This window comes from Aphelocoma coerulescens, unplaced genomic scaffold, assembly GCF_041296385.1.
Source record: "Aphelocoma coerulescens isolate FSJ_1873_10779 unplaced genomic scaffold, UR_Acoe_1.0 HiC_scaffold_118, whole genome shotgun sequence".
NCBI lineage: Eukaryota > Metazoa > Chordata > Aves > Passeriformes > Corvidae > Aphelocoma > Aphelocoma coerulescens.
In genome coordinates, this window is record NW_027183476.1 from 582584 (window position 1) to 595508 (window position 12925).

Sequence of the window (12925 nt, forward strand, 5' to 3'; positions counted from 1 at the left end):
ACCCCCCCCAAATTTAAGCCCCCCCAAAACTCCCCAAAATTCCCCAAAATCCCCTTTTTTCCCCTCTTTTCCAGGACCAGGTGCCTCTGCCGGACCTCGGGGACCCCCCCAGAATCCCCCAAAAAAATTTGGGGTGGGGGGGGGTCCCCACTTTACATTTTGGGGGGGGGGTCTCCCCCTCCCCCCTCCCCTCCCAATCCCCCCCCCCCAAAATCCCAGATTTTGCCTCAAAATCAGCAGATTTTGGGCAAAAAAATTCCCAAAAAATTTGGGATAAAATGGGGGGGGGTCCCCGCTTTATTTGGGGGGGGGGGTCCCCCCTTCTTGACGCGGTTTTTTTTTTTGGGGAGGGGTGTCCCCCCAAAATTTGGGGACCCCTCCCCTGCTTTCATTTTTTTTGCCTTTTTTGGGTGTTTTTGCTGTGGGATTTTTTTTTTGGGGGGGAGGGGTCTCCACCCTCCCCCAATTTTTTTTTGGGGGGGGGTCGCACTCTCAAATTCCCAACCCCCCCCCAATTTTTTTCCGTCCCCCTCCCCCTCTCCCCAAATTGGGGGGGGGTCTTTTTTTCCCGCTTTTTTTTTTTCTTCTTTTTCCCTTTTTTTATTTATTTGCACTTTTTTTGGGAGGGGGGAGGGGGGGGGAAATTTGGGGAGGGGTCGCCGGGGGTGGGAAAAAAAAGTGGGAAGACCCCCCCCCAAAAAGCCCCCCCCCCCCCAAACCAACCGGGAATTTTGGGGGTCCCCCCCCCCCCAAATCCGTGTGTGAAAATGTGAAATAAAAAATTTACGTTTTCAGCTTTTTTTTTGGGGGGGGGTCGAGATTTTGGGGGGATTTGGGGGGTTTTAGGGGGATTTTGGGGTTTTGGGGGGGGATTTTGGGATTTTTGGGGGGGAATTTGGGGGTTTGGGGAGGGGAATTTGGGATTTTGGGGGAATTTTGGGGTTTTGGGAGGGGAATTTGGGGGTTTTGGGGGGTATTTTGGGGGTTTTAGGGGAATTTTGGGGGGGAATTTGGGGATTTTAGGGGGAATTTTGGAGGTTTTGGGGGAGTTTTGGGATTTTTGGGGGGGGAATTTGGGGGTTTGGGGAGGGGAATTTGGGGGTTTTCGGGGGAGTTTTGGGATTTTGGGAGGGGAATTTGGGATTTTGGGGGGGGTTGGGAAAATTTTGGGGGGAAAAACTGGGGTTTTGGGGGAAATTTGGGGGGGAAAATTGGGGTTTTGGGAGAAATTTGGGGGTTTTTTGGAAAGAGTTTGGGGTTTGGGGGGGAATTTGGGGATTTTGGGGGAATTTGGGGATTTTAGGGGGAAATTTGGGGATTTTAGGGGGGAATTTGGGGATTTTAGGGGGGAATTTGGGGTACTTGGGAATTTTTGGGTTTTTCAGGGAATTTGGGGTTTGAGGGGGGGAATTTGGGGGTTTTTGGGAAGAATTTGGGATCATTTGGGGCGAATTTTGGGGGGAATTTGGGGTTTGAGGGGGGGATTTTTGGGGTGGATTTTGAGGGAATTTCAGTTGATTTGGGGCATTCCCGAGGTTGGAAATTTGGGGAGGGGTCTTGGAGGGAATCCTGATTTTGGGGAGGATTTTGGGGGAATTTCCGTTGATTTGGGGTCGTTCCCGAATTTGGGGAGGGGTCTCGGGGGGAATCCTGATTTTGGGGAGGGGTTCAGGATGGATTTTGGGGCGGATTTTGGGGGAATTTCCCTTGATTTGTGAGGGATTCCCGTGTGTGAGGAGGGGTCTCAGGGTGAATTTGGGGAGGGGTCTCAGGGTGAATTTGGGGAGGGGTCTCATCGCGGCACCATGCGCAGCTCGTAGCGGGGGGAATCCTGATTTCGGGGTGGATTTTGGGGGAATTTCCCTTGATTTGGGGTCGTTCCCAAATTTTGGGAGGGGTCTCGAGGGGTGGGAATTTGGGGAGGGGTCTCATCGCAGCACCATGCGCAGCTCGTAGCGGGGGGGGATTTCAGGGTGTATTTTGGGGGAATTTCCCTTGATTTGTGAGGGATTCCTGTGTGTGAGGACAGGTCTCAGGGGTGAATTTTGGGAGGGGTCTCAGGGTGAATTTGGGGAGGGGTCTCAGGGGTGAATTTGGGGAGGGGTCTCATCGCAGAACCATGCGCAGCTCGTAGCGGGGGGGGATTTTGGGGGAATTTCCATTGATTTGGGGTCGTTCCCGAATTTGTGGAGGGGTCTTGGGGGGGTGGGAATTTGGGGAGGGGTCTCAAGGGAAATCCTGATTTTGGGGAAGGGTTTGGGATGGATTTTGGGGTGGATTTTGGGGGAATTTCCCTTGATTTGGGGTCGTTCCCGAATTTGGGGAGGGGTCTTGGGGGGAATCCTGATTTTGGGGCAGATTTTGGGGGAATTTCCCTTGATTTGTGGGGGATTCCCGTGTGTGAGGAGGGGCCTTGAGGGTGAATTTGGGGAGGGGTCTCAGGGTGAATTTGGGGAGGGGTCTCATCTCGGCACCATGCGCAGCTCGTAGCGGGGGGAATCCTGATTTCGGGGTGGATTTTGGGGGAATTTCCCTTGATTTGGGGTCGTTCCCGAATTTTGGGAGGGGTCTCTGGGGTGAATTTGGGGAGGGGTTTCTGGGGTGAATTTGGGGAGGGGTCTCTGGGGGGGGTGGTAATTTGGGGAGGGGTCTTGGGGGGAATCCTGATTTTGGGGAGGATTTTGGGGGAATTTCCCTTGATTTGTGAGGGATTCCTGTGTGTGAGGAGGGGTCTCTGGGGTGAATTTGGGGAGGGGTCTCAGGGGTGAATTTGGGGAGGGGTCTCATCGCGGCACCATGCGCAGCTCGTAGCGGGGGGGGATTTTGGGGGAATTTCCATTGATTTGGGGTCGTTCCCGAATTTGTGGAGGGGTCTTGGGGGGGTGGGAATTTGGGGAGGGGTCTCAAGGGAAATCCTGATTTTGGGGAAGGGTTTGGGATGGATTTTGGGGTGGATTTTGGGGGAATTTCCCTTGATTTGTGAGGGATTCCCGTGTGTGAGGAGGGGCCTTGAGGGTGAATTTGGGGAGGGGTCTCAGGGGTGGGAATTTGGGGAGGGGTCTCATCGCGGCACCATGCGCAGCTCGTAGCGGGGGGAATCCTGATTTCGGGGTGGATTTTGGGGGAATTTCCCTTGATTTGGGGTCGTTCCCGAATTTTGGGAGGGGTCTCGAGGGGTGGATTTGGGGAGGGGTCTCGAGGGGTGGGAATTTGGGGAGGGGTCTCATCGCGGCACCATGTGCAGCTCGTAGCGGGGGGAATCCTGATTTCGGGGTGGATTTTGGGGGAATTTCCCTTGATTTGTGGGGGATTCCCGAATTTTGGGAGGGGTCTTGGAGGGCTGGGAATTTGGGGAGGGGTCTTGGGGGGAATCCTGATTTTGGGGAGGATTTTGGGGGAATTTCCCTTGATTTGTGGGGGATTCCCGAATTTTGGGAGGGGTCTTGGAGGGCTGGGAATTTGGGGAGGGGTCTTGGGGGGAATCCTGATTTTGGGGAGGATTTTGGGGGAATTTCCCTTGATTTGGGGTCGTTCCCGAATTTGGGGAGGGGTCTCGGGGGGAATCCTGATTTTGGGGAGGATTTTGGGGGAATTTCCCTTGATTTGGGGTCGTTCCCGAATTTGGGGAGGGGTCTCGGGGGGAATCCTGATTTTGGGGAAGGGTTTGGGGTGGATTTGGGGGAAATTTCCCTTGATTTGTGGGGGATTCCCGAATTTTGGGAGGGGTCACAGTGGTGGATTTGGGGAGGGGTCTCAGGGGTGGGAATTTGGGGAGGGGTCTCATCGCGGCACCATGTGCAGCTCGTAGCGGGGGGAATCCTGATTTCGGGGTGGATTTTGGGGGAATTTCCCTTGATTTGGGGTCGTTCCCAAATTTTGGGAGGGGTCTTGAGGGGTGGGAATTTGGGGAGGGGTCTCGAGGGGTGGGAATTTGGGGAGGGGTCTCATCGCAGCACCATGCGCAGCTCGTAGTGGGGGGGTGGATTTTGGGGTGGATTTTGGGGGAATTTCCCTTGATTTGTGGGGGATTCCCGAATTTTGGGAGGGGTCTCAGTGGTGGATTTGGGGAGGGGTCTCAGGGGTGGGAATTTGGGGAGGGGTCTCATCGCGGCACCATGCGCAGCTCGTAGCGGGGGGGGATTTTGGGGGAATTTCCATTGATTTGGGGTCGTTCCCGAATTTGTGGAGGGGTCTTGGGGGGGTGGGAATTTGGGGAGGGGTCTCAAGGGAAATCCTGATTTTGGGGAAGGGTTTGGGATGGATTTTGGGGTGGATTTTGGGGGAATTTCCCTTGATTTGGGGTCGTTCCCGAATTTGGGGAGGGGTCTCGGGGGGAATCCTGATTTTGGGGAAGGGTTTGGGGTGGATTTTGGGGTGGATTTTGGGGGAATTTCCCTTGATTTGGGGTCGTTCCCGAATTTGGGGAGGGGTCTTGGGGGGAATCCTGATTTTGGGGAGGGGTTCAGGATGGATTTTGGGGCAGATTTTGGGGGAATTTCCCTTGATTTGTGAGGGATTCCCGAATTTTGGGAGGGGTCTCAGGGTGAATTTGGGGAGGGGTCTCATCGCGGCACCATGCGCAGCTCGTAGTGGGGGGGTGGATTTTGGGGTGGATTTTGGGGGAATTTCCCTTGATTTGTGAGGGATTCCCGTGTGTGAGGAGGGGTCTCTGGGGTGAATTTGGGGAGGGGTCTCAGGGTGAATTTGGGGAGGGGTCTCGAGGGGTGGGAATTTGAGGAGGGGTCTCGGGGGAAATCCTGATTTGGGGGAGGATTTTGGGGGAATTTCCCTTGATTTGTGGGGGATTCCCGTGTGTGAGGAGGGGTCTCAGGGTGAATTTGGGGAGGGGTCTCAGGGTGAATTTGGGGAGGGGTCTCATCGCGGCACCATGCGCAGCTCGTAGCGGGGGGATGGATTTCGGGGTGGATTTTGGGGGAATTTCCCTTGATTTGTGGGGGATTCCCGAATTTTGGGAGGGGTCTTGGAGGGCTGGGAATTTGGGGAGGGGTCTTGGGGGGAATCCTGATTTTGAGGAGGGGTTTGGGGTGGATTTTGGGGAGGACTTTGGGGGAATTTCCCTTGATTTGTGGGGGATTCCCGAATTTTGGGAGGGGTCTCAGTGGTGGATTTGGGGAGGGGTCTCAGGGGTGGGAATTTGGGGAGGGGTCTCATCGCGGCACCATGCGCAGCTCGTAGCGGGGGGGGATTTTGGCGAAGCCGCTCTCCAGGGGGGTCGTGGGCACCTCCTCGGGGGGTCCCAGGGGTTGGGGCCGGAGGCGCTGGAGGATCGTGGTGAGGAACAGGAACAGCTCCATCCGCGCCAGCCCCTCCCCCAGGCACAGCCGCTTCCCTGAAATGGGGAGGGGGCGTCAGGGGGAGACCCCCGAAATGGGGTGGGGGGGGTCCCAAATGGGTCTGGGGGTAACAGGGTTGGGGGGGTCGCAAAGGGTCTGGGGGTCCTAAAAGGGTCTGGAGGTCCCAAAACAGTCTGGGGTGGTCCCAAAAGGGTCTGGGGGTTTCAGGGCTGGGGGTCCTAAAAGGGTCTGGGGGATCCTAAAAGGGTCTGGGGGTTTCGGGGTTGGGGGTCCCAAAAGGGTCTGGGGGTCCCAAAAGGGTCTGGGGGTTACAGGATGGGGGATCCCAAAAGGGGGCGGGGGTCCCAAAAGGGTCTGGGGGTCCCCAAAGGGTCTGGGGGTCTCAAAACAGTCTGGGGTGGTCCCAAAAGGGTCTGGGGGTTTCGGGGCTGGGGGTCCTAAAAGGGTCTGGGGGTCCCAAAAGGGTCTGGGGGTCCCAAAAGGGTCTGGGGGTTTCGGGGTGAGGAACAGGAACAGCTCCATCCGCGCCAGCCCCTCCCCCAGGCACAGCCGCTTCCCTGAAATGGGGAGGGGGCGTCAGGGGGAGACCCCCGAAATGGGGTGGGGGGGTCCCTAAAGGGTCTGGGGGTTTCGGGGTTGGGGGTCCCAAAAGGATCTAGGGGTCCAAAAAGGGTCTGGGGGATCCTAAAAGGGTCTGGGGATTTCAGGGCTGGGGGTCCCACAAGGGTCTGGGGGTCCCAAAAGGGTCTGGGGGTTTCAGGGGTGGGGGATCCCAAAAGGGTCTGGGGGTCCCTAAAGGGTCTGGGGGTTTCGGGGTGAGGAACAGGAACAGCTCCATCCGCGCCAGCCCCTCCCCCAGGCACAGCCGCTTCCCTGAAATGGGGAGGGGGCGTCAGGGGGAGACCCCCGAAATGGGGTGGGGGGGTCCCTAAAGGGTCTGGGGGTTTCGGGGTTGGGGGTCCCAAAAGGATCTAGGGGTCCAAAAAGGGTCTGGGGGATCCTAAAAGGGTCTGGGGATTTCAGGGCTGGGGGTCCCACAAGGGTCTGGGGGTCCCAAAAGGGTCTGGGGGTTTCAGGGGTGGGGGATCCCAAAAGGGTCTGGGGGTCCCTAAAGGGTCTGGGGGTTTCGGGGTGAGGAACAGGAACAGCTCCATCCGCGCCAGCCCCTCCCCCAGGCACAGCCGCTTCCCTGAAATGGGGAGGGGGCGTCAGGGGGAGACCCCCGAAATGGGGTGGGGGGGTCCCTAAAGGGTCTGGGGGTTTCGGGGTTGGGGGTCCCAAAAGGATCTGGGGGTCCTAAAAGGGTCTGGGGGTAACAGGATGGGGGAGGGTCCAAAACGGGTCTGGGGGTTTCAGGGCTTGGGATCCCAAAAGGGGGCGAGGGTCCCAAAAGGGTCTGGGGGTAACAGGGTTGGGGGTCCCAAAAGGGTCTGGGGGTTTCAGGGCTGGGGGAGGGTCCCAAAAGGGTCTGGGGGTCCCTAAAGGGTCTGGGGGTAACAGGATGGGACGGTCCCGAAAGGGTCTGGGGGTCCTAAAGGGGTCTGGGGTGGTCCCAAAAGGGTCTGGGGGTTTCAGGGCTGGGGGTCCTAAAAGGGTCTGGGGGATCCTAAAAGGGTCTGGGGGTTTCGGGGTTGGGGGTCCCAAAAGGGTCTGGGGGTCCCAAAACAGTCTGGGGTGGTTCCAAAAGGGTCTGGGGGATCCTAAAAGGGTCTGGGAGTAACAGGATGGGGGTCCCAAAAGGGTCTGGGGGTTTCGGGGTGAGGAACAGGAACAGCTCCATCCGCGCCAGCCCCTCCCCCAGGCACAGCCGCTTCCCTGAAATGGGGAGGGGGCGTCAGGGGGAGACCCCCGAAATGGGGTGGGGGGGTCCTAAAGGGTCTGGGGGATCCCAAAAGGGTCTGGGGGTTTCAGGGCTGGAGGTCCCAAAAGGATCTGGGGATCCCAAAAGGGTCTGGGGGTAACAGGGCTGGGGGATCCCAAAAGGGTCTGGGGGGTCCCTAAAGGGTCTGGGGGTCCCAAAAGGGTCTGGGGGTTACAGGATGGGGATCCCAAAAGGGTCTGGGGGTCCCTAAAGGGTCTGGGGGTCCCAAAAGGGTCTGGGGGTCCTAAAAGGGTCTGGGGGTCCCAAAAGGGTCTGGGGGCAATGGGGTTCGGAGATCCCAAAGGATTTGGGGGATCCCAAAGGATTTGGGGGATCCCAAAAGGGTCTGGGGGACTCTAAAGGGTCTGGGGGATCCCAAATGGGTCCGGGGGTTTTGGGGGCAGGGATCCCAAAGGGGGGCGGGGGTCCCAAAAGGGTCTGGGGATCCCAAAAGGGTCTGGGGGTAACAGGATGGGGGTCCCAAAAGGGTCTGGGGGTCCTAAAAGGGTCTGGGGGTCCCAAAAGGGTCTGGGGGATCCCTAAAGGGTCTGGGAGGTCCCAAAAGGGTCTGGGGGCAATGGAGTTCGGAGATCCCAAAGGATTTGGGGGATCCCAAAGGATTTGGGGGGATCCCAAAAGGGTCTGGGGGTTTTGGGGGCCGGGATCCCAAAAGGGGGCGGGGGTCCCAAAAGGGTCTGGGGGTTTCAAGGTTGGGGGTCCCAAAAGGGTCTGGGGGGATCCCAAAAGGGTCTGGACCCTTCTCCAAGGATTTAGGGGATCCCAAAAGGGTTGGGGTCTCCCCCCATGGATTTAGGGGATTTAGGGGATCCTTAAGGATTTTTTTGGGATCCCAAAAGGGTCTAGGAGCCCCAAAAAGGCTTTAGGGGATCCCAAAAGGATTTGGGAGTCCTCCCAAAGGATTTAGGGGATTTATGGGATTTAGGGGATCCCAAAAGGGTCTGGGAGCCCCAAAAAGGCTTTAGGGGATCCCAAAAGGATTTAAGGCCCCACCCCAATGATTGATGGGATTGATGGGATTTGGGGAATTTTTGGGGATCCCAAAAGGGTCTGGAGTCCCCCCCAAAGGATTTATGGGATTTTTGGGATCCCAAAAGGGTCTGGGAGCCCCAAAAAGGCTTTAGGGGATCCCAAGAAGGTCTGGGAGCCCCAAAAAGGCTTTAGGGGATCCCAAAAGGGTCTGGGAGCCCCAAAAAGGCTTTAGGGGATCCCAAAAGGATTTAAGGCCCCACCCCAATGATTGATGGGATTGATGGGATTTGGGGGTTTTTTGGGGATCCCAAAAGGGTTTGGAATCCCTCCCCCCAAAGGCTTTATGGGATTTTTGGGATCCCTAAAGGGTCCAGAGTCCCCCCCAGGGGTTTTATGGGATTTTTGGGATCCCAAAAGGGTCTGGAGTCTCCCCCAAAGGCTTTATGGGATTTTTGGGATCCCAAAAGGGTCTGGGAGCCCCAAAAAGGCTTTAGGGGATCCCAAAAGGATTTAAGGCCCCACCCCAATGATTGATGGGATTGATGGGATTTGGGGGTTTTTTGGGGATCCCAAAAGGGTTTGGAATCCCTCCCCAAAGGATTTACGGGATTTTTGGGATCCCAAAAGGGTCTGGGAGCCCCAAAAAGGCTTTAGGGGATCCCAAAAGGGTCTGGGAGCCCCAAAAAGGATTTAGGGGATCCCAAAAGGGTCTGGGAGCCCCAAAAAGGATTTAGGGGATCCCAAAAGGGTTTGGAGTCCCCCCAAGGATTTATGGGATTTTTGGGCTTTTTGGGATCGGTACTGGCCGAGAAGGGCACGAAGGCCTTGGGGAGCCCCCTGAGGATTTAGGGGATCCCAAAAGGGTCTGGGAGCCCCCAAAAGGATTTAGGGGATCCCAAAAGGGTCTGGGAGACCCAAAAAGGATTTAGGGGATCCCAAAAGGATTTGGGAGTCCTCCCAAAGGATTTAGGGAATTTATGGGACTTTTTGGGATCCCAAAAGAGTCTGGGAGCCCCAAAAAGGCTTTAGGGGATCCCAAAAGGATTTAAGGCCCCACCCCAATGATTTATGGGATTGATGGGATTTGGGGTTTTTTTGGGGATCCCAAAAGGGTTTGGAGTCCCCCCCAAAGGATTTATGGGATTTTTGGGATCCCAAAAGGGTCTGAAGTCCCCCCCAAAGGATTTATGGGATTTTTGGGATCCCAAAAGGGTCTGGAGTCCCCCCAAAGGATTTATGGGATTTTTGGGATCCCAAAAGGGTTTGGAGTCCCCCCCAAAGGCTTTATGGGATTTTTGGGATCCCAAAAGGGTTTGGAGTCCCCCCCAAAGGCTTTATGGGATTTTTGGGATCCCAAAAGGGTTTGGAGTCCCCCCCAAAGGCTTTATGGGATTTTTGGGATCCCAAAAGGGTCTGGGAGCCCCAAAAAGGTTTTAGGGGATTCCAAAAGGGTCTGGGAGCCGCAAAAAGGCTTTAGGGGGATCCCAAAAGGATTTAAGGCCCCACCCCAATGATTGATGGGATTGATGGGATTTGGGGAATTTTTGGGGGATTCCAAAAGGGTTTGGAATCCCTCCCCAAAGGATTTACGGGATTTTTGGGATCCCAAAAGGGTCTGGGAGCCCCAAAAAGGCTTTAGGGGATCCCAAAAGGGTCTGGGAGCGCTTTAGGGGATCCCAAAAGGGTCTGGGAGCCCCAAAAAGGATTTAGGGGATCCCAAAAGGGTCCGGGAGCCCCAAGAAGGCTTTAGGGGATCCCAAAAGGGTCCGGGAGCCCCAAAAAGGATTTAGGGGATCCCAAAAGGGTCCGGGAGCCCCGCAGGAGGTTTTAGGGTATTTTTGGGATCGCTACCGGCCGAGAAGGGCATGAAGGCCTCGTTGCGCTGGAACTGGCCCTGCTCATCCAGGAAGTTCCCGGGGTCGAAGTTTTGGGGGTTCTTGAAGGATTTGGGGTCGTTTAGGGCCGAGCTGAGCACCGGGTACACGTCCATGCCCTGTGGGGTCAGTTGTGGGGGCAGAGGGGTCATTTGGGGTCGGAGGGGTCATTTGGGGTCGTTTGGGGTCATTGGAACAGTCATTAGGGTCAATGGGGTTGCTGGAAGGGGTTTTGGGGTCAATGGGGTCATTGGAGTCATTGGAATGGTCTTTGGGGTCATTGGAAGGGGTTATGGGGTCAATGGGGTCATTGGAAGGGTTTTTGGGGTCATTGGGGTCATTGGGGTCATTGGAAGGGGTTTTGGGGTCATTGGAGTCATTGGAAGGGTTTTTGGGGTCATTGGGGTCATTGGGGTCATTGGAAGGGTTTTTGAGGTCATTGGAAGAGTCATTGGGGTCATTGGAAGGGTTTTTGGGGTCATTGGGGTCATTGGAATCATTGGAATGGTCATTGGGGTCATTGGAAGAGGTTTTGGGGTCATTGGAGTCACAGGAAGGGATTTTGGGGTCATTGGAGTCACAGGAAGGGATTTTGGGGTCATTGGGTCATTGGAAGAGGTTTTGGGGTCATTGGAGTCATCGGAGTCATTGGAATGGTCATTGGGGTCATTGGAAGGGGTTTTGGGGTCATTGGGGTCACTGGAAGGGATTTTGGGGTCATTGGGGTCATTGGGGTCATTGGAAGAAGTTTTGGGGTCATTGGGGTCATTGGAAGGGTCCTTGGGGTCGTTGGAGGAGTCATTGGGGTCATTAAAGGGGTCATTGGCATCATTTGGGGTCATGGTGGTCACTGGAAGGGTCATTGGGGTCTTTGGGGTCATTGGAAGGGTCAATGGGGTCACTGGAAGGGTCACTGGGGTCATTGGGGTCACTGGAAGGTTCCTTGGGGTCACTGGGATCCATGGGGTCATTGGGGTCATTGGAATGGTCATTGGGGTCATTGGAATGGTCATTGGGGTCATTGGGATCACTGGGGTCATTGGAATGGTCCTTGGGGTCATTGGAAGAGTCATTGGGGTCACTGGAAGGGATTTTGGGGTCATTGGGGTCATTGGAAGGGATTTGGGGTCATTGGGGTCATTGGGGTCATTGGAAGGGGTTTTGGGGTCATTGGGGTCACTGGAAGGGATTTTGGGGTCATTGGGGTCATTGGAAGGGATTTGGGGTCATTGGGGTCATTGGGGTCATTGGAAGGGGTTTTGGGGTCATTGGAAGGGGTTTTGGGGTTATTGGGGTCATTGGGGTCATTGGAAGGGGTTTTGGGGTCATTGGGGTCATTGGGGTCATTGGAAGGGTCCTTGGGGTCGTTGGAGGAGTCATTGGGGTCATTAAAGGGGTCATTGGCATCATTTGGGGTCATGGTGGTCACTGGAAGGGTCCTTGGGGTCATTGGAAGGGTCAATGGGGTCATTGGAAGGGTCCTTGGGGTCACTGTAGCCATTGTGGTCACCGGACGGGTCCCTGCGGCCATAGTGGCCATCGTGGTCACCGGGAGGGTCCCCGGCAAGGTCCCTGGGGTCCCTGTGGTCATTGTGGCCATAGTGGCCATAGTGGTCACCGAACGGGTCCCTGTGGCCATAGTGGCTATAGGGGTCACTGGACGACTCCCTGTGGCCATAGTGGCCATCGTGGTCACCAGACGAGTCCCTGCGGCCATAGTGGCCATAGTGGCCACAGTGGTCACTGGACGAGTCCCCGTGGCCATTGTGGCCATAGTGGTCACCGGACAAGTCCCTGTGGCCATTGTGGCCATTGTGGCCATTGTGGTCATGGGAAGGGTCCCTGTGGTCCCTGTGGCCATAGTGGCCATAGTGTCCCCCGTGGTGACCGTAGAGGTTCCTGTGGCCATTGTGGCCATTGTGGTCATGGGAAGGGTCCCTGTGGCCATAGTGGCCATTGTGGCCACAGTGGTGACTGTAGGGGTTCCTGTGGCCATAGTGGCCATAGTGGTCACCGGACGAGTCCCTCTGGCCATTGTGGCCATAGTGGCCATAGCGATCACCGTAGGGTTTCCCATGGCCATCGTGTCCCCCGTGGTGCCTGTAGGAGTCCCTGTGGCCATAGTGGCCATTGTGACCACAGTGGTCACGGGACGAGTCCCTGTGGCCATAGTGGCCATTGTGGCCACAGTGGTGACCGTAGGAGTCCCCGTGGCCATAGTGGCCATGGTGGCCCCCGTGGTGCCCGTAGGAGTCCCTGTGGCCATAGTGGCCATTGTGGTCACTGGACGAGTCCCTGTGGCCATAGCGGCCATCGTGACCACAGTGGCCATAGTGATCACCGTATGGGTTCCCATGGCCATCGTGGCCACAGTGGTGACCGTAGGAGTCCCCATGGCCATAGTGGCCATAGTGGCCACAGTGGTCACTGGACGAGTCCCTGTGGCCATAGTGGCCATAGCGGTCACCGGATGAGTCCCTGTGGCCATAGTGGCCATCATAGCCACAGTGGTGCCCATAGGAGTCCCCTCTGGCCATAGCGGCCATAGTGGCCACAGTGGTCACCAGACGAGTCCCCATGGCCATAGTGGCCATCGTGGTCACCGTACGAGTCCCCGCGGCCATAGCGCCCATAGTGGCCACAGTGGTCACCGCACAACTCCCCGTGGCCGTAGCGGCCACGGTGGCCCCCGTGGTGCCCATAGGAGTCCCTGTGGCCATAGTGGCCATAGTGATCACCGTACGAGTCCCAGTGGCCATAGTGACCACAGTGGTGACCGTACGAGTCCCCGCGGCCATAGCGCCCATAGTGGCCACAGTGGTCACCGGACAACTCCCCGTGGCCGTAGCGGCCACGGTGGCCCCCGTGGTGCCCGTCGGGGTCCC

At 56.7% G+C, this 12925-nt stretch overlaps 1 protein-coding gene across 1 annotated transcript in view; it reads right to left on the minus strand.

Moving 5' to 3' along the window:
• Window positions 1-282: 282 nt before the first annotated feature.
• The window catches only part of LOC138100610 (cytochrome P450 2G1-like), a 49198-nt gene continuing 36555 nt past the window's right edge, over window positions 283-12925 (minus strand). Inside the window, exons 9-10 of the mRNA XM_068998485.1 lie at window positions 10018-10159; window positions 283-5350 (exon numbers count right to left, since the gene is read on the minus strand). Of these exons, the coding sequence (XP_068854586.1) occupies window positions 5169-5350; window positions 10018-10159 (324 nt within the window). The 3' untranslated portion in view covers window positions 283-5168. The remainder of the gene's footprint in view (window positions 5351-10017; window positions 10160-12925) is intronic.